The sequence below is a fragment of the Momordica charantia genome, assembly GCF_013281855.1.
Source record: "Momordica charantia cultivar OHB3-1 chromosome 6 unlocalized genomic scaffold, Mcharantia_2.0 BLBB01000006.1, whole genome shotgun sequence".
NCBI lineage: Eukaryota > Viridiplantae > Streptophyta > Magnoliopsida > Cucurbitales > Cucurbitaceae > Momordica > Momordica charantia.
The window spans coordinates 10,704,082-10,731,893 of record NW_028275164.1 but is presented as its reverse complement, the minus strand read 5'-3'; the positions used below and the strand labels follow the sequence as shown (position 1 = coordinate 10,731,893).

General features: G+C 33.1%; 1 protein-coding gene and 1 pseudogene across 1 annotated transcript; one reads left to right on the top strand and one right to left on the bottom strand.

The window, feature by feature from the left end:
• The first annotated feature begins 1,209 nt into the window (after positions 1–1,209).
• LOC111012211 (protein FAF-like, chloroplastic) lies at positions 1,210–2,798 on the top strand. The gene is made up of 2 exons (XM_022286273.2): positions 1,210–1,975; positions 2,117–2,798. Exons 1-2 carry the CDS (start codon positions 1,307–1,309, stop codon positions 2,573–2,575), a joined length of 1,128 nt encoding a protein of 375 aa, XP_022141965.1. The 5' UTR covers positions 1,210–1,306; the 3' UTR covers positions 2,576–2,798.
• A 5,105-nt stretch (positions 2,799–7,903) lies between these two features.
• Positions 7,904–9,373, bottom strand: LOC111012214 (E3 ubiquitin-protein ligase PUB23 pseudogene; annotated as a pseudogene).
• Between the last annotated feature and the right edge of the window lie 18,439 nt (positions 9,374–27,812).

The following is a 27,812-nucleotide window of genomic DNA, read 5'->3' as shown; positions in this document are numbered from 1 at the left end:
CAAAAACTTTTATGTTGGTTAAGGTCTTTTGTCCTTAAATTTTCAAATGACAACAATTTTGGTAGTGTTGTATTTGCCACCGTATAAAATCTCTTATTTTATACTCGTATCAATCAACCTATGTAACTCTAATACATATCCATGTCGATGTGTTAATACAAATTATTCATTTTTTAGAAATAAATAAAAAAGGATAGGGACTAAATACATATTATAAAGGTAATTGAAAAACTAAAATAAAATAAACCGAGAAGTTTGGAGGACCTAGAAGTTTGGAGGGGTTGAAATAGATATTTTGGGAGATCCTTAACAAGTTTAAGAGACAGAATAAGATAAATCTAAAAGTTCACGACCAAAACGAATATTTTAGAGGTACGATTACCAAAGTAAAAAAATATTGCAATTTTATAAACCCAAATGAAATTTAAACATGTAGTTTGTATAATCGTGACTGAACTAAAGGATGAAAAACTGTTGAATGTGGGAGTAGAATAGAATCTACGTACCTCTTAATAACTATTAGATATCTATTCAAAATATTTTCATAGTTTATTGTTATACTTAGGCCGTATATCTTGGGCTGACCACTAATTAGTTTGACAATTAAGAGAAAGAAATATAAAAATAGAGATTTTTTTTTTTAAAATAATGAGTTATCGATTTTTCAAAATAAAGTAATTAGTAGATGTCAATATTCCTGTGTTCTATCTAAAAATAATTAATTAATAGATGTCAATACTTATGAATTCTATCTCAAAACTAATTGACAATAAAATAGGTAGTCCACTTATGTTATAAACTTTTATTATTATCTTTTTATCTTTTAAATCTTTATCAAGACCGGTGTATTTTCCTTCCTACCAGTTACATTGGTGCAGTTCTCGTAGAATAATTTCTCGAACCAAAGGAGAGGAATTATCCTGTACTTTTCTCCTCACTCACCCGTAGCTGTGGTGTCCTTTGCAAATTTTTTTTTTCTTTCTTTCATTTTTCGCAAAGGTGTCCTTTGCAAATCCCCATCTAAATATTTGCTTCCCTCCTTTCCCCTTCAACTTTTCATATATTAAAAAAAAAAAGAAAAAAAAAACCATAATCTCTTCTGCGAAAAGAAGAAGCTCGGAGACAGAGTCATTTTCATGGTGGCGTTAGTGGGGGCCCATGGCGTACTCGATTCCCATGGCGGACTATAAATACCCACTTTCTTCTTAGCAGCCACAACAACAAAACCCAACCCTCTTCTGCACCTCCAGTGGTCTTCTCTCTAGACCGCTGCTGGTTGCTCTGTTTTCTCCTCCACCATTGAAGAATGTTTCAAGCTTTTCACAGCAAACAGGGCATCGTCTCTGTTCTCTCCTCCGACTCCACGCCTTCTTCTCTCCGCAGAACCCTCTCTGCCGACATGTCGTCCCACAAATGCATCTCCCAGATGAAGAAGGTCGCTTCTTCTCAAGAATTTGGCGAAGGGAACAAGAAAACAGAGCCCGAAACAGAGACTGATGTTTGGGGCTCTGTTTTCAAATCTCACAAGGGGGGTTCTTGTAATGAAGTTATTGCTGCTCCTTATGTTCATCCTCTTGTGAAGCGATCGCCGAGCGGTTTGAGTGAAAAGAGCCTCGAGATTTGCACTGAGAGTCTCGGCTCCGAGACCGGCTCCGATGGGTTCTCGTCGTATTCGTCGGAGGAGGAGGGAGATTCCGATGACGACGACGAGGAGGGAGCTCGAATGTTTGCTCTGCAGGATCAATGGAGGCCTGTCAAGTATAGCTATAAGAAATCGGAGCCCTGCCGGTCATTTCCTCCGCCGCTGCCTTCGCTCTCCGGTCCCGACGGGGAATCGTTGCGGATGCAGCCCCGCCGTGACAATGGCCGGTTGGTCCTCGAGGCCATGAACGTGCCTTTCCAGAACAACTTCCGCGCCCAACGTCAAGATGGCCGCCTTGTTCTCACTCTCGTCAACCGTCATCCCATGAAACAGGTAATCACCGCTTAATTCAAAAAGCTAAATATAAGTACTACCTTACAAAAAATTCGAGTAGAAAACTTCATATCTCAATACCTTTTAAATTACTAATTCAAAAACTTAAGCTGATGTTCTAATCCTCCTCTTTTAACACAGGTCGAAGAACACGACGAGTCCGAGGAAGAACCCGAGCAAGAGGAAGAAGATGAAGATTCAAGAATGGCAAAATCTCCAGAAATGCCAATTGGGTTACTGAATTCCCACAGATCATTAGCATCAATGATGAGCAGCAAATCAATTGTTTTAGCCAACAGGCAGCACCCATCACTCCCACCACGCCCCAAGGTGGCTCACCCCATCATCCCCTGCCCGACACTGCGGCCGCCTCCGAGCGCGGTGTCGTTGAACACATTCGAGTACTTCTGGAGGTCGAGAGCCGGGGCAGTTGGGAACCTGCCGCCGTCGAAGAATGGCAGCCGGAAGGTGATGATGTGGAAGAGCAAAGGAGCAGAGGACGAAGAGAGGACGGTGGTGATGAGTTCAAATGGGAGTTGTAAGGAAGTCCGGCGAGCGGCGGTGGTGTTTTGGGAGCCGCAGTGCATTGCCACATCCTAAATTCCTAATTTCCCCATTGGTTTAGAGGGCCTAACTGTTTTACCTAAATTTGGAAGTGTTTTTTTTTTTAATTTTAATTTTAGTTCACTTAGTTTCCACTCTTTGGGGAATTATGTCAGACAAATAAAAAGGTGATGAGAGAGAGAGATTACTACTTTTTATTTAAGAAAAAATATTACCAATCTATATGGATTTAAATAATATACATAGTTTATATTACAAATTTGGTGTATGTAACTCTAAACTCGAATAAGTTTTAATTATTGTCATTTGTCAATTTGAGTATAAATGAGTGGATTACTTTTTTTGAGGTTGAAGATTTAATGATCTCCTACCTCTATGTTTACTTTACCGAAAAAAAAAAAGTTATAATTAATTGTCCTGGTTGTACGTGGGGAATCTCATTGATGGGTTATAGGTCACTTCCACAATCTATCCAAGGGCATACAATCAGTACCCTTTAGGTTGAGCTACATCGCAATTACTTAAGGTAGTGAAGATTCACGTTTGAGGAAAAGAGAAGAAGGAAGAAAGGAGACGATTGACACCGATTGGTTCATTTGAGATTTTAAGAAATTACATAGAAACTTAAAATATTAAAATTTTCTCTTTACCTTAGTCATGCCATCTGTCCACAAGCATGTCGCTTGAACTAGAGAATTTATGGCTCTACTCCTAATTCATATCATCTGCTTAGCCTGTTTTACAAAGTTATATTAAGTGCTTCTACATCGTCCCTTCTTCTGTTGGAGTTGTTCATCCTAAACATGTAAACAATAACTATACTTTTTCATCTTCCTCACGTTTTAGTTTTACCTATAAATTGGTTGGTACATCGCTTGAGCTACGCAACTATCTCATTCAAACATCTAATCAAAAGCAAATTCACAATAGCGGACAAAGAAAGTAAAACACCCCACACTATAAATACTCGATGAACTCATATGAAAGACAAATAACATACACTCTGAATACAACCCGACTCTTGTTCGATAGCAAAATCATCCTTAGTCATTCTAAATCAAACGCTAGCTTAACAATAGAGACAGCGACTAAATATGTAATTGAATGGAACATAAAATAAGGATAAATGATAAAGGTTAATAATTGCTTTTTGAGTACAAACAAAATCTAAACACCATCTTTGACTGAGTGGAAGTGTCATATCTGTCCATGGAATTGAGTAATGGTTCTTCTTTTGGTTAAAGGAAAAATGTTGAAAGCCAATCAAAGAGTTGAAGTTGGGTCATGTCCAATATGACTGCTCGCAATTATGGGAGCATCATGATCTGTCTTCAGATACGCCCTCTTCTTTCACTCTCATATTATGATTGCCATGGATGACTTGGCATCGTGCACGTTCATCAATCGATATATCCGTAAGTTGGAGGGTTCGGTATCGATATTAGAGATCAATCGATAGATGATCTTTTATTCATTTTATTCACTGTGCTTTCAACTTTGATTAATTTTAGTTTATTTATTTTTGAAAGGTTCATTTTGGTCCGTCTACTTTTAAAAAAAGTGACTATTTTGATTTTCTAATTTTAATTTTTATCTCATTTTTTCTATCACAATTTTAACACAACAATACACTCAATATATTTATTAAAATATAACTATGACTTTATATTAAATGATTTCTATTGTGTGTAGAATTTGTGGTAAAATTTTTAAAAATATAGACCAAAATGGTCACTTTTTTTAAATTACAGGAGCTTAATAAAGTGAACCTTTTGAAAATATAGGGATTAATGAATCAAAGTTGAAAGTATATGGATCGAAATGAATATTTTGATATAAGAGGACTAAAATATACCGGAGCTTAAAAGTTCAAAGACCAAAATAGTATTTTAACAAAAAAAATAATAATCATCAATTAGTCATTAATGTGAATATAAATACTCTTTTGGTCCTAGTAGTTTTGACTCTCGTTCCATGTAATTTAAAACGACTACATAATTCGCTTATGTAGTTTCAAATTTGTTCATTTTAATTCATGTATTTTTTAAACGTTTATTTTAGTCCCTATACTTTAAAAATGTGATCATTTTTTATCCATTCATTTCATTTCTATCTCATTTTTTTAAATTAAAATTTTAACATGACACTTCATTCACTAAATTTTTTGAGATGTAGCCATAAATTTGTATTAAAGGGTTTCCATTTGTGTATAGAATTTCCGTTAAAATTTTACAAATAAAGACCAAAATTGATATTTTTTTAAAAGTACAAGGAGCAAAAATATATGTTTCAAAGTGTAATGACTAATCTGAATTGTTCTTTATACTCTTTAATTAGTGTATCGGTCACTCGTATGTGATATCTTAGATCTGAATTATTCTGCTGACCTTAATTTTACAACCCAATTTAAAGAGTGAGATTGACCATTCAAAAGTTAAGTAAGAAAATACAATTGCTAAGAGTGATAATGCTACTAAATAAACTTTCCCAAACTAGAAAATATGGAAACTCTAGTGAATAAGACTTGACTTGAGTGAGCAGAAAATTATTAAACATGAATATATAGAATGAAATATCTTGCTGGCTAAATTTTCCCTAATGTAAAATATAACTATCCAACAAAACTTGAAAACTTATGCAATATGATAGAAAGGAAAAATTTTATCTAAAATGTAATAGAGTAGAGAAAATACAAAAAAGGAAAAACAACAAATTTAGAAAAGATTATTGAATGGTCAAATCATTTTCCTATACATAATAAGAATTTTTATTATGTTTTCTTCGTAGTGACTCGATAAGGTCAACTCTTCTCTCACATGAATAATACCTTCCCTTTATTGGATCGAATAGATCAAGTTGACACCAAATGTGCGCAAGTCAAAACTCATCTTTTTTTGGATCAATGCAAAATTTTTGTTACCTAATCATTTTTTAACGGCTCGAATATTAGCAAACTAATCAAGATATATTTTTATTTAGTAAATGAAGCCTTCATCAAGAAGTTGTTTGAACTTCGGCCTTTGGACCAAACTAGTAAAAATTTAGGTCAATATTGAGGTCGTGTGCATTTGACTTTTGAATTCATGATCCCTAGAATGTTACTAGGTTGTTCCAGAAAATGAATTTGCAATAATTAATTGTTGAATGTTTCTACTGTGATTGGTTAGGTTTTACTTTTTTCTTATAACTTTTAAGAAGCATATCTATATTGTCTATCGATCATCTTCTATCTCTTCAAGTCCATTATTAATAGTCGAACAATCAAATTTTTGGTGCAATGTAACTTGATCTGGTGTAGTCAACGGGCGACGAAAGATGTCGCAGCTAAGATTTAATTTTTAGCCTAACATAGGCAGCTAATCGGTTGAATACTTCTTTAAATAACTCCTCATTGAGTTACTAAAAGAAATGGAGAAAAACACATGAGAAAGCAATCACAAATATTGGGTCAAAAAAAGTTTGGGCTAGGAGTATATGGGCCTTGAGAAGGGCCAAATCCCATTTGGGCCCAACAAGCAACCATTGGGTCTACGTTGTGGCCCAAAGGAGAGCTCACTAGGCAAGTTAGGTGAATCCTAATTCCTAGGTGGTTTGGGATATATATATATATATACACACGTTTTATAATAGAAATTAATGATTTTTTTTAATATCTTTTGATGTGGCAAAGACATTTTCAATTTTTTTTTGTCGAGAAAATAAAAGAAAGATAAATAAAAGGAAGATGGAACCAAAATGCATCCTTTTGATCTGAATAGTGTTTAAAGTGTTTTGAGAAAAATGGGGTAATTTCTTGAAATATTTGCTTAAAATTTAATTGGATGAAAACTGTCAAAACGAGCTTAGCTCAGCGGTAATTGACATATATCTCCAACCAACTTCATTTGATAATCGTTATTTTGCAACTCGATTAGATGAAGGAAAACATCATAAATATATATGTGAGGAACAATATTTCTATTGGTATGAAGTTTTTTTATAAAACCAAAAGCAATTATTTATTGTTATATAAAATTTAACTTTTCAATATTTATTATAGTCCAGAATGATAAAATAATACTTTTATTTATATTTAAAAAAAATTGAAACAAGAACTCAGAAACAAAAAATTTGATTTTATAATAAAAAGAGTTATCAAACGCATATGTTGAAACTAACAATGAGAAACAATAAAATCAACCTTACCGGACATACCTTTATAATGTCTTCTTCTTTGGAAGTTTAACATTAAAAAAAAAAAAAAAAGTGTAAATAAACAAAAGAAAATCAACACATGTAACTTGGACGTGGGCAACCAATGATGAAATCAAACCTAAATATAGATTTTATCAATATTGTTATTGATTAATCAATCATTATGAAATTAAATATTCCAAAATTCCTCAAAATTGGATTTCAATGCAAATATTTGATATAATTATATAATATAATCATGATCCACAAACTCATGTGATATAATTAAATATCCACCTAGTCCAACCAAAATGGATACGTGATCACAATCGTCATCCCACAAAGTTGCAATAAAATTATATTTTATATAACGGATTAAAACTTGGGGGACCTTTTAAACTCAATTGACAGCAGTACTCTCAAAAAAAAAAAAAAAAAAAAAAAGAACAAGAAAAAAGTTGAGTATACTTTTTAATCTTGCATTTGACTTGGTAATTAATTTGGTGAAATTCAACTCTAAATTTCAAAGTTATTTTCTGAGTTTGAAAATTGTAGAAGTGGGGACCGAGTAATCAGCCTTCAGAATAATGTTAATAGGACTATAAGTTAAGGATCACACGTTCAACAGATAAGAGACCTATAAAAGGTCTATAATAGACATGCACTATTCTTCTTAATGCCAATTTGTTTTGAGATGGAACCTCGTGAGTATTAATATGATATCAAAGCCCAAAAAGTTCAAACGAGCATCCGGTCAAGACTAGTGAACCCAAAAGAGGCTCCATCTTGAGGGACATGTTAAGAATCTTACGTTAAAACATAAGTGACTTACAAGGATTTATAATATAAGTGAGTTACTCCTCTCATTGTCAATTGTTTTGAGATAAAACTGAATATTAATACTATATTCACTTCAACTATGTTTGGACGGACTGTACATACGTTTTGCTAAACTTAGACGCTTGATCTATTGATAAGTACTTTTATCAAACTTTTATTTTAGTATGTGAGGGTGAGATCGGATGAGATATATGTCAATTACGCTTTGACATACATTACACTCATCCATTGATGTTTAATGATGTAACTAAGCTTTAATATTTTCATGGGTCTTGCTCAAAACCTATCCTTGTAATCAAATATCCCACTAAAATTCAAAACCAAAACCAAAACCACTCATCACAATCATCATAGTAAAAGAAGTTGTAACATGATTTCATATAAAATAAAGTATATACTTGGATCAAAACTTTGGGAACTTTTTATACTCATCTTTCAAGAAAATTGATAGAAAATTACAAGATTTTGGAATCATATACCATTTTTTCTTCCTTTTCTCTTCAAGCTATCTAGGGTCTCTAGTCATCACATAAACCCCAATACATGGAGAATTCCTCCACACATTTGAATGCATCCTCACTATCTCTCTAGCCTTCTCTTTCAAATATCCCTCACAGTCTGATTGCATCACCATGCAAAGCTTTGACACAGTTCCAACCCTCAACATCTCCACAAGAACTTCCTTCCTTGCCGAGTGTTTCGATATCAACGACAGAATTTGGATTGCCCGATCATTCGTTGCTGTTGAAATCCTAAGTATTCGCTTTGAAACCACTGCGATGCCCCCAGCGTGGCGGAGGAGCTCCGCTCGCCCGTCTGCCGTAGAGCATAGGAGGGCCAAGAGGTTGAAGATTAGCTCGGTTATGTTCTTCTCCGGCTTCTCGAGCTCGAGCGCAATCAACTCGAAAACTGCCCCGGCTTCGACGATCTTGATTCGGTTGCGTCCCCATGGGCATAAGTTGATTAGGATTGCGAGTGTCGTTTTGAGAGCGGAATTTGAGATCTTTTGTTTCATGAGATTTGTGATATTTTTGAAGAATTCAGGCTTCGTTTGGCTGAGATCAATGCTTGAGGGAGCCAAATCGATTGCCTTCTTCAATACTTCAATTGCATAGCTTTTGATAATGATATGATTTTCTATCTCCAACCCAAAAACCCACATGAAAGAATCCATAAGCTCTTGATAATAATGGCGGGAGTCAAAAACCCTAATTTCAGAAACTTGATAATTTGAAAGAAGACTAAGAATCTTCAAACCTTCCTCAAGTCCCCCAACTTTCCCTTCCCTAAAACATCTCATAACAAACAAAACCATCGCCTTCGCCACCCCCGCCTCCTCCATACATCGTCGGTTCGCGTCGCCCTCGCTAGCAAGCCCTTCAAGCTTCTTCACCACATCGAACCGGAGCGCCTCGTCGGAGGCAGTGGCGAGGCCCCGCAGGAGTTTTCGGAGACGGGCCTTGTCGAGGGGCGGCTTAGGGGTCAGAATTTTCTCGGCGGGGGCAGCGTTCTCAGCCAGCCAAGACTTGATCAGACGGCGGAGTGTGTGGTTCGGCGTCAAGTCGGAAGCTTCCGTCAATGGCTGCTTGGTGAGAGGGCAAAAGATGGCATCTTTGGACGTCAAAAACCAGTGCTCAATACTTTCACGATCATAGGTGATTCCGGTGACAGCCGTGACTGGATCTTTCATGATTTGCAGTGAAATTGGGCAGATGAAATAAGGAGGAACTGCAACTTCTTCCATTGAAAGAGAGAAAAAAGAGCGAGAGAGATGATTTTGTGTGATGATGAGAGAGAGGAGAAGAAGAATATATAATGGATTTCAATGGGAATCTTTAGTTTTTGGGTAATTTTGAAAGGTGGGTGTTTTACCAGTCAATACTCGTATGGAGTTATGATGATGATGTTAAATGATGATCGTTGATTATTATTCCACGGTCAACTTCTCAACCCATGGGAGGAGAAGTTGAGGTTTGATTAAGAAACTTCCATTTTCATCCAACTTGCTCTTTTGACTGCCACTTGGAATGTTTTCAGTGGTTAAACAAGTATGTGAATTCTATTCTCTTTATATTACTTTTCAGAATTTTAGAGCAATATCGCCTAACTCCATGAATATTCCTTTTTTACCCTTCTCAATCAAAATATATATATATATATGTATATTCCGGATCAATCTAAACATAATTTAACTAGTTAAGATATGCATCTTTGACTAAAAGATCAAAGATTTAAATCTCTACCATGAATTAAAAGATAGTATTTTTGGAGCCGTAACTTATAATACAATAACATTTCTTCTCATTAATTTGTTGCCACGTGTGATATGAATGCAAAAGATTTCTAAGTCAAGATGGGCCATCCCAAACTTAATTGGTATTTTGAATTTGGAGTGTAAAAGGGGAGAGAATATAAACTCAACACGTAAGACAAATTATCTCTAACAGCTATTTGGACATTGGATTTTTTTCTTTACTAATACAATATGTGGAGGTCGGGATTCAAACTTAGGATATTTTGATTGAAAATAGGTGTCTTAATTAGTTGGACTATGTTCATATTGATATTTTGATGAAGGATTTTGTTTTATAGATATGGATATTAATTATCATCTATGTGTTGCAAGATAAATAATGTCTTAAAATTCAATAACAGATTTTATTCATGGAAATTACATTTATTTAATTGAGTAAATTAGAGGTAAGAGAAAACAATAATGTAATTATAAATTCAAGTTAGTATTATTTAATATATTTTTGTATTAATAAAATTAATCAATAAATAAAAATAAAAATATATTATTCTTTACATTAAAATATTAGTATTTAATACTAAATAATTTAATATAATGAGTAAGAAATAATTAAATAAGTTTAGATTAAATAAGATATCAATGATAAATTATTAAGTTAATAATAAAAATATATTAAATAGTTAAGATAATATCAAATATTAATTATAAATGTTCTCCCTAAAATTTATTACACGTGTTAATATAATTAATTAATAGTTAATTAAAAATAAAATAAAATAAAAAATTTGATTGTGTTATGTTTTCTATTATTCGTCCTTCATAAAAGTTTTACATACATGGAGAGTAATAGAAAACTAGGAAGTTTCACGGATAAATTATATCCCTTAAGAGGAAAAAAAATTATTTTACTACCTTAATATTTAGCTTAGCGAGCCAATTCTAATCCTAAATTTACTTTTTTTTTTATTATTTTTTTAAATACAAATGTAAACACGAAGATTGAACTCGTGACCTTTTGGTCGGAGATAGGTGCCTTACACAGTTGAACTATGCTCAGGTTGAGAATCCTAGACTTAGGCCACGTTTACTTAACCGCAATCGTAATAGAAATCAATCGTAATGAAAATCAATCGTAATGAAATCAATCGGAATTGTAATGTGTTATTCCATTGATATTGTTTACTAGAAATTTTCTGGAATCATAATCAAAATTCTTTTGATGTTGTTTACTAAAACTGTCTGAAATCAGAATCGGAATGAGATATATGACAATTACTAATATATCTCTTTCTCCTTTTTAGCCAATTACAAATATATTATTGTACTAATTTTTTAGATTACAATAATAATAAATTTTAATTTAATTTATTACTATATTATTGATAGTAAATATTTCTTATTATAACAATTTATCTAATATTAATACATAATGAATAATTAAAATAAAATTACATCAAATAAAATATTTTTTATTAGAACAACCAAACTTTAATAAAAACATATTATTAAGTTTGAGGTGGGTCTCGCCATTTGATTACATTCCTATAATTGGTAAACACCATTGTTTGGGGGAAAGAATACCCTGGACACGTGGAGGACGGCCATTGGTGCTCCAAGGTGACTCATGAGTCATGCCCCAGCTCGGACCGCCGAGATCACCACCACTAGTGTTGACAGATGCTAAGTATGAGGGCCGAGGTGAACCTGGCCGAGGTCCGATCTACCGAGAAGCTCGGTGTGGGCCGATGTGAGCTACTGTCAGCGGCGTGATTATCGGGTGTAACCGTCGGTCCCGAGATTACCGGGTGTAACCGTCGCGAGATTAGCGAGACTACCACCCATAAGTAGAGGACCTCACTCCACGATCAGGTACGATGATTTTCTGACCTCGAACTAAACTGGGAATCCGACCTATACTGACTTGATTGTCGGAGTGCTCACCTTTTGTGCAGGTCCGCCCAAGTATTCAGATCGGTTCGGAGGCCGAGTTCGAGCTGCAATCAGAAATACACTGTTGTGCATATCCTTGCATAAACAACCATAATAGGGAATCAAAATTTTCATTACGATTCATTGATTATGATTACGGGTAAGGAAACGGGGCCTTAATTTCATCCAATTGAATCATAAACTTGAATAGGTCATCACTCTCGAAGATTTATAGTAGCTATGAGTATTTAGGTATTTTATCAGGGAGTTTGAGTATTCTTTAACCTACTTGGTTTCGTGGCTGGGGTGGAGTATTTTCTTGATCAGCTGTGGTAAAAAGTAAAAAGTTAGTGTGAATTATTTTCTTTTGGGAATCGTGATTTGTAAGATAAAAATTTAACAGTGAATATAGGTAGAAGGAGAGTTGTTAAAGCACTTTGGATCTTTAGGTCAAAAGTGTGTACATATTCAAGCTTCGAGTCTTGCATTCCCACTTGCATCCGTATTGAAAAGAAAAAAAAAAAGTAGATAGCCTAATTTATAATAAATAATTTAGAAATAATAGTGTAAATATTTTTAGAGAAACAATCCATTTTTATTCCTAAAATCTCAAGTGGTATCAATTTTTACAATAAACTTTCAATGTGATCTAATTAGAATCTAAACTTAGATAAATGTGGTAATTTTTACTCTTTATTTCATTTCTATTAATTCACCCACTAATTTTAACAAAAGTGATGTAAAAAAACTCTAAAAATTATTAATTTTGAGCCATTTGATAACCATTTATTTTTCTATATAGGTTTTGGTTTTTGTGTTTTTTTGTTTTTAGTTTTAGTTCTTTTAAAAAAATAAAAGTCATATATGTTTGATAACTGTTTTTGTTTTTTATTTTTTTGAAAAACGGAAAACAAAACATATGTTTCATGATTATTTTTGGTTTTCTGTTTTTAAAAAGTTAGAAAATCGAAAATAAATGTTAAAAGTTAGAAAATTTTATGTAAAATAGAATGACAACGGTGTAGGGTAGGAGTCGGGATGCCCTGTTCCATGAAAATTTTTAATTCTCACCTCCAACCTGTTCTCCGATTTCAGGAATTGATGTCTAGGTTCAAAAATTCTCATTTGGAGACGAAGGTCTTCACTAGAAAAATTATTGGTTTAATAATTAATTCTAATTCTTTCTAAAATTTAGAAAATAAAAAGTAATAAAGATAAATAATTTATATTATTTTACTCAAAAATCATTATTTAATAGTATAAATAAGTAGTTTAAAAATATTTGATATTTATTCATAATTTAGTTAAACATTTAATAAAAAATATATTAATTATTTTAAAAATGGAATCGGAGACAGAACATGATGGGGAATGCATTCTCTATTCTTAGAGCGAGAACTCGACCCTATGAGGATTTTAGTGGTCTATATGAAAACAAAAATTTAGAGAGATAAAAAAAACTTTTAAAAGTGAAATTTTAGAAATAGTAAATTTTAGAGAGTTAGAGAAAAGTTAGAAAAAAATTAGTGAGAAAAAAGTTAAAGTCAAAAAATAGAAAATTCTAGGGAGAGTAAGTTGAGAGCTAAAGAAAGAAAATAAAGGAGGAATAGAAAGAAATATTATAGTGAGAACAAAATTTGGATAAGAAAAAATTTATAATATATTTGTTAACATAAAATAAATAAATAAAAAGAGAAAGAAAAGTTATTAAGTAAAAGAAAATTAAACGATAAAACATTTAGAGTGAGAAAAGTAGAAGATATATTTCTTAGATAAAAAAGCTAGACTAGAAAGAGAAAGAAAAGTCATTTGAGAATAAAAAAGTTCGAAAAATATGAAATTTGTGGAGAGATAAAAAAGAAAGTGATAGGTTAGAAAAAAGAAAAATAAATAAATATATACAAATGAAAATTTTGAAAAGGGAGAGAAATATTTGAAGAAAATTTTAAAGAGAATAAATTTTGTAGAGAGAGAAATTTAGTTAGAAAATTATTTTAGAATGAGAAAAAGATTATCAGAAAAAAATATGTCTGAGAAGAAAATTTGAGCATTAGATGAAAAAAAAAAGATTTTGAAAAAAAAGAAAACTGTTTTTAAAAACTATATTTTACTTACTTCCTTGCTAAGGATTCCAAAAATTATTTTAAAAAACATAAAACAAAAAATTAATTAGTTATTAAACAAATCTATATTTTTCAAGCGAAACTTGTTCTAATATCATTTTTATCTAAATTTATACCAATTTCATAAGAAATATATGTTTTATAATTTATTTAGCTGTCAGTACACGTGAATATTTTTCTCGACTAATCTTCAAAAAGTTATGATATTTGTTAGATTTAATGTAAATATTACCATACTTACCTAATTAGTTTATGGTGCATGATAAAATTGAAAGTTTTAAAAATGGTTGCTAACTTTAGTACCTTTATGCTTAAAATTGATATTTTCCCATATTTTTGTAGTCCTTTTTCTTTCTTTTTAACCATGAAAAATAATTTTAGTATACTTAGTGAATATTTTGATTTCGAGCATCAATGTATTAACAATCTTATTTAAAGATCTTAATCTCTACACCTACTCTAATTATAATATTTTTTAAAAAAGATAACAACAAATTTTAATTTCTATTCCCTTAAATACTTATACAATTTGAAATAGGACTTGTGTTTTGAAATCTCACTAATATTTTATTTGAATAAATATAAAATAGAATATTATTTTTTACGTTGACAAATATAAATGAGAAGTTGTTGCTATCAACTTATTTCTAAATAAATAAATTAGGTAAGAAAATTGTGAAATACAATTTTATATAAGTTATCATAATTTGGTAAACTATACAAATTCTCTCTCTTCTGAACAAAATAATTATTTGTTGAATTTTCTTTTTTAGTTCGATGAGATCATGATTTTTACTTCTTATTATAAAAAGAATCATTGACCACTCAACTTCTCTCATATTTATTAGTTTTCCCTCTAATTAGTAGTAATCACAACTCTAGAAGCAGCACATATATATATATACATTAATTTAAAATAATATCTTTATTCCTCAAAAAAAATATCTATTGGACAAAATCTTACTTGTGTATTTGGCTCAATAGATTTTTAGATTTAATATTAAGTTTGGCTGAAAAAACACGTAATATTAATTTGTCAATAAATGGTGTCACTTATAATTGTTTGAAACTAAAAACAAAAAATGTTGGTAGATTTCTCACCGACTATGTGGCAGCTCCTGATACAACAAGATTGATGAATCAACATGGAGACTAATTCTTAAAAGACTCGTTGCCTTGGAATTCCTTATAAGGTTGTGCCAAACTAATATTGGGTTCGAACCCCTCGAGGATAACTTGAGCCGACTAGATATCTCACCCATCGGCAGCCTGACCTACCAATCGTGGCGATCAAAGGACACTTTGTCAGGATTAGTTCTATGTTCCACGACAACACGCCGTGATTCCCAGAATCCTAAAGAGTCGTTGAATGATCATGGGTATATAAAATAGAACAATTATCTCAATTGGTACGAGGCATTTTAGGTGAAACCAAAAGTAAAGCCGTGAGGACTATGCCCAAAGCGGACAATATCATACCATTGTGGAGATACAAGTCCATCCAAAATATCTTATACTCTAATTCAAACTCTTTTACCTTATTTACATGCCTTTTCAAGTCAACTATAAAACCTACAAATTAGTGTAGTTCTTCCTTCTTGGAGTTATTCGTTTGGAGGATTGCATTAATATTCCAAAGGTCTTTGAAATATAATATGGTTGGAGTGGAATTCCAAAGGATGTTACGTTACCTTATTCACTTTACAAATACGAAAATCAACATCATATTCGTGGAATGGAATATTACAATATATATTTTTTCCAATAGATGTTTTTTTAAGCCATTGCCAACATATATTTTTTTTTATCGTATAATTATATAATATTTCTTAATTAGTTAAGAAAATCATGCATTAGGTAAAATATTTTCACGTGGTTTTGGATGTAAAATTTGTGTAGAGAGAGTAGTTTGTAAAGAGAAACATGTTTAAGAGACAACATATATTGTGCATACGCGAAGAAAATATAGCTACGAAGAAATTTGTGAGAGATAGTGTGCATGGTTAACTTTTGTTGACTCTTAATTTCAAATTAATTAATGTTTTGATGATAAGAAACCTAATTTTGTTCGTTCTAAAATTACCCAAATCTTAGCTTGAAACAACGATTCCAACGACTTTTGAATTGCCCAAATTGAAGCTCAAATAGAGAAGTTGTGAAGTTGTGATTGAAACAATTTTCTCTCCCATTCCTTCGTATTTCTTCGCTCTAAAATTTCAATGTTATTTAATTTTTTTTGTGAGAGACTTTATTTTGAGAGATCCTGGCAATTTTTATTTTCCTTAGCATTTGAGAGCTTTGTTCGAAAGAATTTTTTTCAAATTTGTGAGCAAAAAATTTGTCAATCGCTCACAAATTTGTCAATTCACTATTTTTTTTAGAGACTTTGTAATCCATTTATTCATTTTCCAAATCTTGCATTTTTTATGGTTTGAACTTGAATCGTAGACACAATTTGGTTCGTTCTTGCTCCAAAAAAACGTTGTACTGGTTTGACTTCTGCCATAGAAGAGTCAGGTTTCTTAGTCGAATACCCCAGAGGAGCTTGAGATGGAGTAGGCCGTTGTTGCCGAACCACTATAAATTCTCCGTATCAAATTTCTCTACCTCTCTCCTATTTAATTTGTGCAATTAATCTTTCTTTATCATAATTTGCATTTTGCATAAAATTAATTGCTATAATTTGTTGTTCATGTTTACCATCAATCTTTACACTAGAATTAATTAGAGTGTTTGAAATATATTTCTAATTTATTGATTAATTTGTGCTAAAATTGTTTAAATTTGACCCATCGTACTAAAAAGTTTATTTACTACTCTAGGATTGTCATATCGATCTAACATTATATATTGTGAGAAACTTGCAAGTGTGTAAAGGGAAAAAGTAGGTGTAGAAAGAAATTTGTAAAAGAGAAAAACTGTGTATCCAATGGGGAGATCTACTTAATTAGTAGAAAAGAAAATTTTGACCTTTATGTTACAAATTAAGAGGATGGAATTAAAATCTACAGCATTAGAGAAAAATACTAATATAGAAAAGTAATTCATCAAGTGAGATTAGTAAGAGAAATCTATGTAAAACTTCCATAAACTTTGTTATTTAATATATATATATATATACACACTTTTTGACAGTTTGTTATTTAATGTTAGTTTAAAGGTAAAAATTATAAAATAAAATTTTAAAAATGTTTTTCCTAATTAGGTAGGTAATTATATAATCATATCATATAAAATTAGGGAAGGGATTGGAATAAGGTGGTAGTCGTAGTTAATATATGAATGACTTTTAGATCGTTTTTTCTCTAAAAATTAATTCAAATAAATAGGCAAGAATTCAAATACCTGATCTTAGAAAAAGAAAAAGAAAAGTACTAATACCTCAATTAGTGAAATTGCATTCAAGCCCGTCATGAAAGTAAATGAAGATCGCGTTTTTTTTTCCTTGCATGTAGTGAGCGGAATATTCAAATTCATATATAATTTGAAAGCTCTATACTTGAAAATAAACTTTTCTGATACTCTTCTTCGTACCTAATTTTCTTTGTTTACATTATAATTTTTTTCAGTAAATAATTGTTTAATATTATTGGACCTTACATCATTCTTAAATAATGTTGATGTGATTAGTAATATGGAAATGTTTATAATACTATCGTAGTATTTACATCTTCCATTAACATTTTCGACACTTGAAATAACGTTATGAAGAATTGTACAGCAAATACATCGATATATGGATTGCTGCACCAAAAGAGATGAGGAAACCTATCATGAGTATAGGAGACTTCACCTCAAAGTTACAACAAAGAGAGCTTGCAAGAAACGAAGCTCTTGTAGAGTCGCTCAAAGCCCAAGGACAGGTGGCGGTCATCAGAAATGGCACTGGTTAGGTTACTGCAAGAGGTAAAGAAATAGCTTCCACCTTCCCTCCTGAAGAAGAAACTACCTTCTCTCACCCAGTCATACCGGCCATAAAAATGGTGTCTTCTCCCTATAAGACAATAGATGAAGACAAAGTCCAGAAAGTTGGTGTTCGTGAAATAAAAAACATCCAACATCAACTCAATTACTCGAACAAGATTCTTTCTGAAGTTTCTAAAGCTATTGAAAGAATTGAGAACCTGGTTCTTCCCATCATCTCGAAGAACCCAGAGATCCCACAGGCGGACCCTTGCCAGCCTATTTTTCAACCTAACAGTTTCAAGAGTGCAACTCTCAAGGAGGACCCATCTGATCTCTTACTCAAGATCAACAAAAGACTTTCTTCTTTGTCTATCGATAAAAGAGACTCTTCTAAGAAGACTGATGTTGCTAAGAGCATAAACGTAGTTGCTAAAATACCTACAACGGCTCAAGCCTCATCTTCAACAATTCTACTGATAACTATGCATACGGAAATGAAAAATCATTATCTCAACCATATCCTCCTGATCTAGGATGGGACGATCTCCGTCATGATCAACGAACCTATGATGGATCATCAATAGTTACCTGGAATATCGACGGATATTCTGAAGCTCAAATGTTGAACACCTTTCAAGAAATAATGATGGCTGCTACTGCACACAGCACCAAAAGGACAGTTCTAGCAACCGCCCATATCCTAATCTCAGGTTTCTCTGGAAACCTAAGAAGCTGGTGGCATAACCAACTCACAGAACAGGATAGGCAAAAGATCTTGACGGCAACTAAGACTGTTGTCAAATAAGAAGGCTCGAATGCCATGCAAGTTGAAGAACAAGACATGGTTAACTAATTAGTCTATGCTATGACAAATAATTTCATTAGTAGCACCAAAATCCATTTCGACCTCGCTACCGAAGGTCTGTTACGACTTCGTTGTCGAAAGATGAGCAACTACAAGTGGTATAAAGACACATTCTTAACTCGTCTTTATACTATTACGTCATGTAGAGCAGATATCTGGAAACAAAAATTTGTGGAAGGACTCCCGCATTACATTGCTTAAAGATTTTATCAGGCAGCGGCAACCAACTCTACCACCAAACAGATCAACTGGTCTGAGTAAACCATTGGTGATATCACTGCCACAGTTCAAGCGATATGCATTAATCTCTACTTAGAGAATAAGCATACCACCAAAGTTATCAAAGATCCCGATTACCGTAAGGAATGGGGAACTTTCTGCAAACAATACAGTCTTGACTATGGACCCAAAGATGAAAGGAAGAAGAGAAATAAATCTTCCAACAAACAACTCTTTAACAAAAGTAAGTCAAAGGACCCTGAATTCCCTCGACGCAAGAGGAATTATTACAACAAAAGCAAGGGTGGAAAGAATTATTCCCACAAGACGAGTGTCGCTTGCTACAAGTGCACCTCAAATGTCATTACGCTAACAAATGCTCCTTGAAGGATAAGATTAGGTCCTTAACGATAAACGAAGAGACATGCAAGTCTGTTCTCTACGCTATTAAAAGCGATGAAGATAGTTCCTCTCAATCAGAGTCTTCATCTGAAGAAGACGGTATCAACCTCATAAATGAAGAAGACTCAAGTGAAGAAACTTTCTTCTCTTAAAGTGACTCCTCTGACAAAGACGAACTTATCCCCTATACTGGCCATTGCGCTGGAAGATGCCACGGCCATATGAATGTCATTAGCAAAGATCAAGAAGCACTCTTTGATCTGATTGAGCAATTGCCTGATGAAAATTCCAAACGAACATGTCTCATCCGACTAAGGGAAAGTCTTGAAGCTGAAACCCCTCAAAAGAAGCCATATCAAAACTTGATAGTATATTCTTTCCAAGATATACTAAACAGAGTCAAGGGAGAAGCTAAACAGCCTATCCAAATTGATGATCTCCACAAAGAAGTGAAGACTCTCAAAAGAGAAGTTGCCGATAATAAGCAACAACTTTCTACTCTTGAATACGCCTTTAGAAAGTTTCAAGAGTCCCAAGCTGATAAGGAAGATCAAGGAGGAACTTTTTCAATCCCCGAAGAAATGAGCAAAACTTTGCAAGTTGATTTACCAAGTGGAATCAATTACATTAGTAAAGTTCAAAACCAGAAGTGGATGTCCAAGATTATCTTTAAAGTCAGAGACTTTTAGCTGGAGATATTCGCTCTCATCGACTCTGAAGCCGATCAGAACGTCATCCAAGAAGGTTTAGTTTCATCTAAATACTTTGAAAAAACTAAGGAAGTTCTAAGCAGAGCCAGCGGAAATCTGTTGAACATCAGATACAAACTCTCTAAGGTCCACATCTGCAAAGACGACGTGTGCCTTATCAACACCTTCATTTTAGTCAAAAATCTCAATGAAGGAGTCATCCTAGGTACCCCTTTCTTAACTCAATTATATCATTTTTTAGTCACTGATAAAGGAATTGTTTCAAAGAAGTTCAACAAATAAATTATCTTTGAATTCAGTCATCCAGTAATTCCAAGGTATATTTCATCTATTGAGGAAGACATTCGTCTTTTCATCAATAGTATCGCCAAGAAGGAGAAACATATTGAATTCCTTCCGGATGATATTAAGACTTGCAAGGTGGCTATTCAAATCAACACGCCGTCAGTTCAGCTCAAAATTTGAAACTTCCAAGCAAAGCTGGAAAATGAAGTTTGTTCGAACATCCCAAATGCCTTCTGGGATAGGAAAATGCATATGGTTAACCTACCATATGTTGATGGTTTCAAAGAGGTCGAAATCCCGACTAAAGCTCGGCCTATTCCAATGAACAAAGATCTGGTCAAGACTTGTACAGACGAGATAATAGATCTACTCAAAAAGTGACTCATTAGCCCTTCTAAGAGTATTTGGTCATGTTCGGCTTTCTATGTCAACGATCAAGCCGAAAAGGAACGAGGAATTCCCAAGCTTGTAATTAATTACAAACCTCTCAACGAAGTTCTCAAATGGATTAGGTATCATATATCTAACCGGCAAGATTTTCTAAAAATGATTACTTTAGCAAAAGTCTTCTCAAAGTTCGATTTAAAATCTGGGTTTTGACAAGTCCAGATTTATCCAAATAATCGATACCAGACGGCCTTCAATGTTCCATCGGACAATTTCAATGGAACGTCATGCCTTTCGGACTAAAGAGTGCTCCATTCGAATTTCAGAAGATAATGAATGATATCTTCAGCAAATATCAATAATTCACAATAGTTTATATTGATGATATTTTGGTATTCTCAAATACGGTGGATCAGCATTTCAAGCATTTGCAAATATTCCTCAACGTTATCAAAACAAATGGTCTTGTGGTTTTCCAACCAAAGATTAAAATGTTTCAGACAAAGGTCAGATTTCTTGGTTACGACATTAATCAAGGAATTATAAAGCCAATCCAGCGGTCTCTAGAATTCGTAGATAAATTTTCAGACATCATTCAAGACAAAACACAGCTGCAGAGGTTCTTGGGCTGTGTAAATTATATTGGAGACTTTATTAAAGACCTCCGTACAATCTGTCTGCCACTCTACGACAGTCTAAAGAAAAATCAAAAGTCATGGACTGTAGAACATACACCCGCAATCCAATCTATCAAATCCCTAGCTAAAAGCATCTCATGCTTATCTCTTGTGGATGATCAAGCAAAAATTATTGTCGACACCGACGCATCAGATATTGGTTACAGCGATGTTCTGAAATAGGAAGCTAACGGAAAAATCATGATTATCCGTTACCATTCAAGCATTTGGAATAGTGCCCAGAAAAACTATTCCACAGCAAAGAAGGAAGTACTAGCAATAGTACTTTGCGTACAGAAATTCCAATGAGATCTTATCAACAAAGATTTCACGATCCGGAAAGATTCAAAGGCAAGCAAATTCATCTTTGAAAAAGATGTAAAGAATCTAGTCTCAAAGCAAATCTTTGCAAAATGGCAGGCAATACTGTCTTGCTTCGACTTTCAAATTGTACCTATAAAAGGAAGCGAAAACTCCCTTGCTGACTACCTCTCAAGAGAACATCTCTTAAAAACGCAAAAATCAACCTTGAGCACAACTTCTTCCCTCTCTCCTGATGGAACCTGCCCCTAGCCGGAGACGGCCAAACTCACAGCAAAGAAATGAGAATCAACCCATTTCTTCTCAAATAGTAGCATCCTCTTCCGAAACTACTAACTCAAAGGGCAAAAGACCCATTTCTCAATCATCTGTACCATCCCCAATGAGTGCAGAAAACTACGCCATGGATATCCAGTTTGAGACGGTATCTAGACGTCAACAAGGTTCTTCCCAGAAGACCTTGTCCATTCAAGCAAGCTTTTCAAACCTCTCAATTCCTTCAAGCACATTGTTACGCTCTTTCGGCACCACAACCAAGAGCAGACGTCCTGCTTCTACAGCCACTTCTTCAAAATCTACGATTCCGAGGAATCCTTCCTCGTTTTCTCAAATTGTCAGGCAGAAAGTTTTTCAGCCAAGACCTCCAATCAGAGGCTATTTCACCAAAACTACCATGGTTGATTCAACCATTGAACCAGAGTTCGACGGACCTTCGGTCCAAGAAGTCTACAAACAAATATTTCCTCATGGCTTCAACTTCTTGCTAGAGGATCTTCAAAAGACTCGTATTTTTTATGAGTTTATTCTGGTTGATTCAAAATTAGCAGAAATAACTCATATTCCAGATAAAAAAGATCCCTCCAGGACCATTTATTCAAAATTTAGAATCTTCCGTGTTTTTGTCCCTTCCTCCTAGAAACAGGGTATGTTCGCAGGGAAGAAATTTACAGAACCCTTTAAGCCACAAACTTACAACTATCGCGATTACATGAAGGCGTTGTATGTTGTCTTCTGGCTTCAAGGTTACAACCATTCCTGGTTTGTGACTTTTTGTAAGCAAGCTTACAAATCGCACTTTCCAAACTGGTTTCAAAGTTGGTGGACGTACTTTGGTCTCTCCGAGGAAATTTTTTCGGTCGAGGTTTAATGTTCGTACCATCTCTTCCAACAAAGTATCTACTCGTCTCCCCTTTCTAAGACGTTTAAATTCGCTTTGTATTTCCAAGTTCTATGGATCTTTTGCTGGAATTTCCAGCTAGGACTTTGAGCAAATCTCTACGCATCAAATGGTGGGAAAAATTTCACTACTCTTACCCAGAAGCTGAAAAGATGAAAATCTGGTTCAAGACTAACGTTCATCTCCAAGACATGACAAGGCAAGAAGACGAGAGTTTCCTTCTCGCCAAAAACGCAGTCATGAGTTTGCTAGTTGGAGCCAGGTCTCAGGCCGACTTCAATTCAGTTCTCAATACCGTCGCGATTCAGATCTTTGATCCAGACGACCTTCAAGCGGATGCTGGCTCCTCCGCCTTTGTCAATAATGATGTTGAAGACGACGAAGACGACTTCGATCCCTTCGTAGGCTACGACATCAACGACCCATATTTAGATTCACAGCCCTACTGATGATTCTAAATCTGAATCTTTCAAGTGTTTAATTTTAATTTTCTTATTGTAAATTACTGTAAATTAATTTGTTTAAATTTTGTTTTTAGATAAGATCATTGTATTCCGATCTTATCATCACTATCTCTGTCTGTTATTTCATGAAGGAACCGCAAAAGAAAATTAGATGAAGTAGATGACATGCTTTTGGTGTGGAGTAACCGACCACAAGGCAGTGCGGTTAGCGTAAAGGATTGACTCAGTTGAGAGGATTCTATATCTCACAGGCAACCCTGGTCAAAGATAGAATGTATTCCTTGGGCAGTTTAGGCGAACGGCCGTGAGTAAGACCCTGGATGGAACGACCTAATCAGACGCCAGAGAAGCCTATACGATGATATACAGAATCCACAATCCTCGCTAAATCAAAAGAAGCCAGGTGACATCATCAAACTTCCAAAGCAAGTTTCCAGTCCGATAACAGTCATATCAGCTTTTACTTTTCGTCTTTACCTTTTAAAAGTATTTTGTCAGTTTGTAATAATTTTCCACTTTGCTTTATTTATTTTCTTTCTTTTACAAAGATAAGATGCCCTCCGTTGGCCATGCTTATCTTTACTTTTTATAAAGTAGATTCCAAAGAGATAAGATGTCAGTCAAAGACTTGTCTTGTCAGCCAATCCTTATCTTCTTTGCTGTATCCAATTATGTTGAGACAAGTGTCAAGACCATAGAAAAGAATCAATAATTGCAGCTAGTTGCAATTATCGATTCCCTTCTATATATAGCACTTGATTCAGACCAGAAATGTAATAAAAGGTGGACATTTGAAACTCCAACCTTTTAGAAAGTAATGACCTAAACAAAGTTTAGTTCTACGAATCATGTCAGCAATTCTATAACATTCTTATGTATGTAACTTATATGATTAATAATGAATTGAAGTAGTATGAAAAATTTTCTATATTCGAATAGTTGATGTAATTCTAGATATGGATGTTATCCTTCTCAAGGGAGTATCGTCAAATGTCTCTAGCAACATAGTAACCTGCAAGTAATCTTGCATTGGTAGACAGTACTAAGTCCACGACAATCCAATGCAAACTAGAACAACATGAATTAGAGAACGTCAAAATCAATTACCTGGTATGGATGTTTTTATGCCCCAGCCCGCTTGAAAGATTTCTATCTTTCAGACATTACACAAAATTAATCGGGTTGTTGGCACGTCGAGGCGTCATTAGCCTAAATTTTCTATGGGTAGGTGCTCGAAAGTCTCGATCACGTGACGTTTCAATCTTGCCACCATGTAGCTCGTTGATAATTCGACCCACACCCTTAGACAAATACTCAGAATTTTTCCAAGAAATTTTATTGCATTTGAGTGATGGGTGGGACGAAACAAATTGAATCAACTGCGGATTAAATCTGGCGGCTCCTATTTTATTTTGAAAAGTAGGTTCCAAAATGCTGACTAGACGATTAAATGTGGAACACGTTCAAAACTTGGTGAAATGACATTTCTATCCCCCACGTTTCTTTTTCCTCTAAAGTTTACATTAGTTATTATATCTAAAATAAAAAGATTTACCTCTACGAAATACAAAAATAGTTGCTTCTGTTGAATTATGTTGAATTACTTCAGTTATTGATCAATTATATTTAAAATTTTCTTTAATCTTTGAATTTTTAGATTTATTATATTTTAGTCTCTGAATTATAAAAAATTGATCATTTTTTATCTTTATTATATTATTTTTATTTATATACGTTTATTGAATCGTTGTAACTGGAATATACGTTCACATTAAAATATTAGTACACATGTTTGAAGCTATATTATTAACTTGTTAAAAAAAATTATGATCAAAGTTCAATAATTAAAATAAAGATTTTGAAGTTCAAGAACTAAAATAGATGAACAAAAATAAGATTTAAACCTTTTTCTTGTAGTCTTTTTCTTATACCATTAAAAAAATTATTTTAATTCGCATAAAAAAATGTAGAAATTTGCACATGGCACTCATAAAATAGACTATCAAATGATCGTTCAACTCTACTTATTAGTTTATTTTATTTATATATTTCTAATTTTAATCTTCCTACAAAATAATTTCAAGTTTTTAGATGTCTAAGGTTTTTTTTTTTATTCTTTCTGAGTAGTTTTCTGAAAATTAATTTTTTTAAGTAGCATAAATATTTTATGACAACTCATTTTTATTTACTTTTAAAAATTTTTCCTCTTAATTAAAGTTGCTATATATTTTTTTCAAATGTTTTAAAAGGGATTCAATAAATTTCAAAAATTACACAACAGTTTTCAATATATAATGGTTCTTTAATGACCCCATACTTTTCAACCTTTTCAACTGCTTCATTTATTTATTTTGAATTTTTATCTTCTAAATTTGTGGGTGATTACTTTTCTTTTCTTTCCCATGGACAGACATTTGATTCTTTTTTTTAGGAAAAAAAAGGTTTTTTTTTTCTTTTGCCTAGCTAATCTATTGAATTGAATTTTAAACTTGAATAATTCTTTCAAAATTATGACACAAATTCAATAAAATTAATCGACCATAAATCTTCTAAATAGTAATTCAATTTAGGGTAAAATACTTTTTCGGTCCATGATGTTTGGTAGGTATCTACTTGGTCCCTGAAGTTTCAAAATGAATATTTTTTGTCCTTAAGGTTTGAGGTAGGTGTCTACTTGGTCCCTGAAGTTTCAAAATGAACATGTTTGGTCTTTGAGGTTTAAAGTACGTGTCAACTTGGTCCCTGAAGTTTTAAAATGAACACTTTAGGTCCCTGTAGTTTGAGAAATAGTTCTAAATTGTCACTTTTTTTTTACTATTAATTAACTAATATTAAAATGACGTGGCAAATTGTAATTAAATTGTTTATTGTAGTTCTTGATATTAATTAAATGATATATGTCTGGTATGAATCGCGGACGGCGGCGACAAAAACGTGGTGGTTGCCGAAAAAGGGTGGAAGAAAGAGAGAGGAAGAGATGAGGAGAGGAGAGAGAAAGTATCATCACTTACACATAAACTATTTAATTAATATAATTTGTCATATCAGCAATTACCATAAATAATTTAATTGCAATTTGCCACGTCATTTTAATATTAATTAATTAATGGTAAAAAAAAAACAAATTAGGGACCATTTAGAACTATTTCTCAAATTTCAGATACCAAAAATGTTCATTTTAAAACTTCAGGGACCAAGTTGATACTTATTTTAAACCTCGGACCAAACTTGTTCATTTTGAAACTTCAGGAACCAAGTAGACACCTACCTCAAACTTCAGGGACAAAAAAAGTGTTCATTTTAAAACTTTAAAAACCAAGTAGACACTCACCTCAAACCTCAGGGACAAAAAAGGTATTTAGCCTTCAATTTATTAAAGATGATATTACTTTTAAATTTTACTCAAATTTAGAAATGAGTACAATAAAATTGAGGTTTTTAATTTTAGATAGCTCGTTGGATCAAATGAAATTTTCTCTAAATATTTCAAAAATGGATCCTCTCCTAATTATTTTTTCTCCTTGCCTACCCTATGCTACCAAACTTCTTCACTTTTTTTTTCCTTTTATTTAGTTTCCAATTAAAAGGTAGCCTTGTTTTAAGTTAGATAATTTATTTAAATATAAAATTGTTTCTAATTTAAAGGTGATTGGTTTATTACCTAAATTTTAAAACATTTATACTATCTATTATTAAGTGACTGACCAATGATATTTAGAGGAAGAGTTATACATGAAAACTCTAAACACAAAAAAAGGAATGGACCAATAAACCTAGAAATGGACTCTTTTAGCCATAAAATTTAGAAAACCCTCATTTCAAAAAGAAATGAAGCATTAACAAGATAAAATCATTTTACTCGATAGCTAGTGTAAGCTCGTTTTTAATGGAATCTTTTAAGTTTTAAATAGTTTAATCACAATAGTTGGATCCACTCGTTGCTCATTTCAAATAGTGATACCAAAAGATAACTCATTCCCATTCCCATTACTCTCAAGCTGCATATCCGCACTATCTTCAAAAATTCTTAATCCAAGAAGTTTTTTTTTCAACATTAGAGGAAAAAGGAGATTCAAGTTACCTATGAAATATAAAAATCACCCGATGCGTATGCACTTGCGTGTATTATTATGAACACAAATGCTTCTTTTGTTTCTTTCATACCAAATAGTTGAAAGAGAACAATAAGAAAGGGATGAAATTATTAGGATTCAAGTAGTCAAAAGAATCAAGCAAAACATTTCTGTGGCCTCTCTTCCATTTCCTACATAGTCCAAAAGAAAGGAACAGAAGACTTGTGACATACCCTTATACTTTCATGGGCCCACAAAGGAATGTAAAATATTTTCATCTTTCATTTCATCTATTAGATTGGGCAGACACCACTAATTTTGATTGCTTTAATGCCAAGGTTTTTAAATGTAGTGCGAATGTCATGAAAAAGACCACTAAATGAAAGATTTTGATATATTGTTTGTTATCTTTCCTTATCTCTGCCACTAAATAGGAGAAAGGAGGGGAGACATGAGTGGAAAGACTCA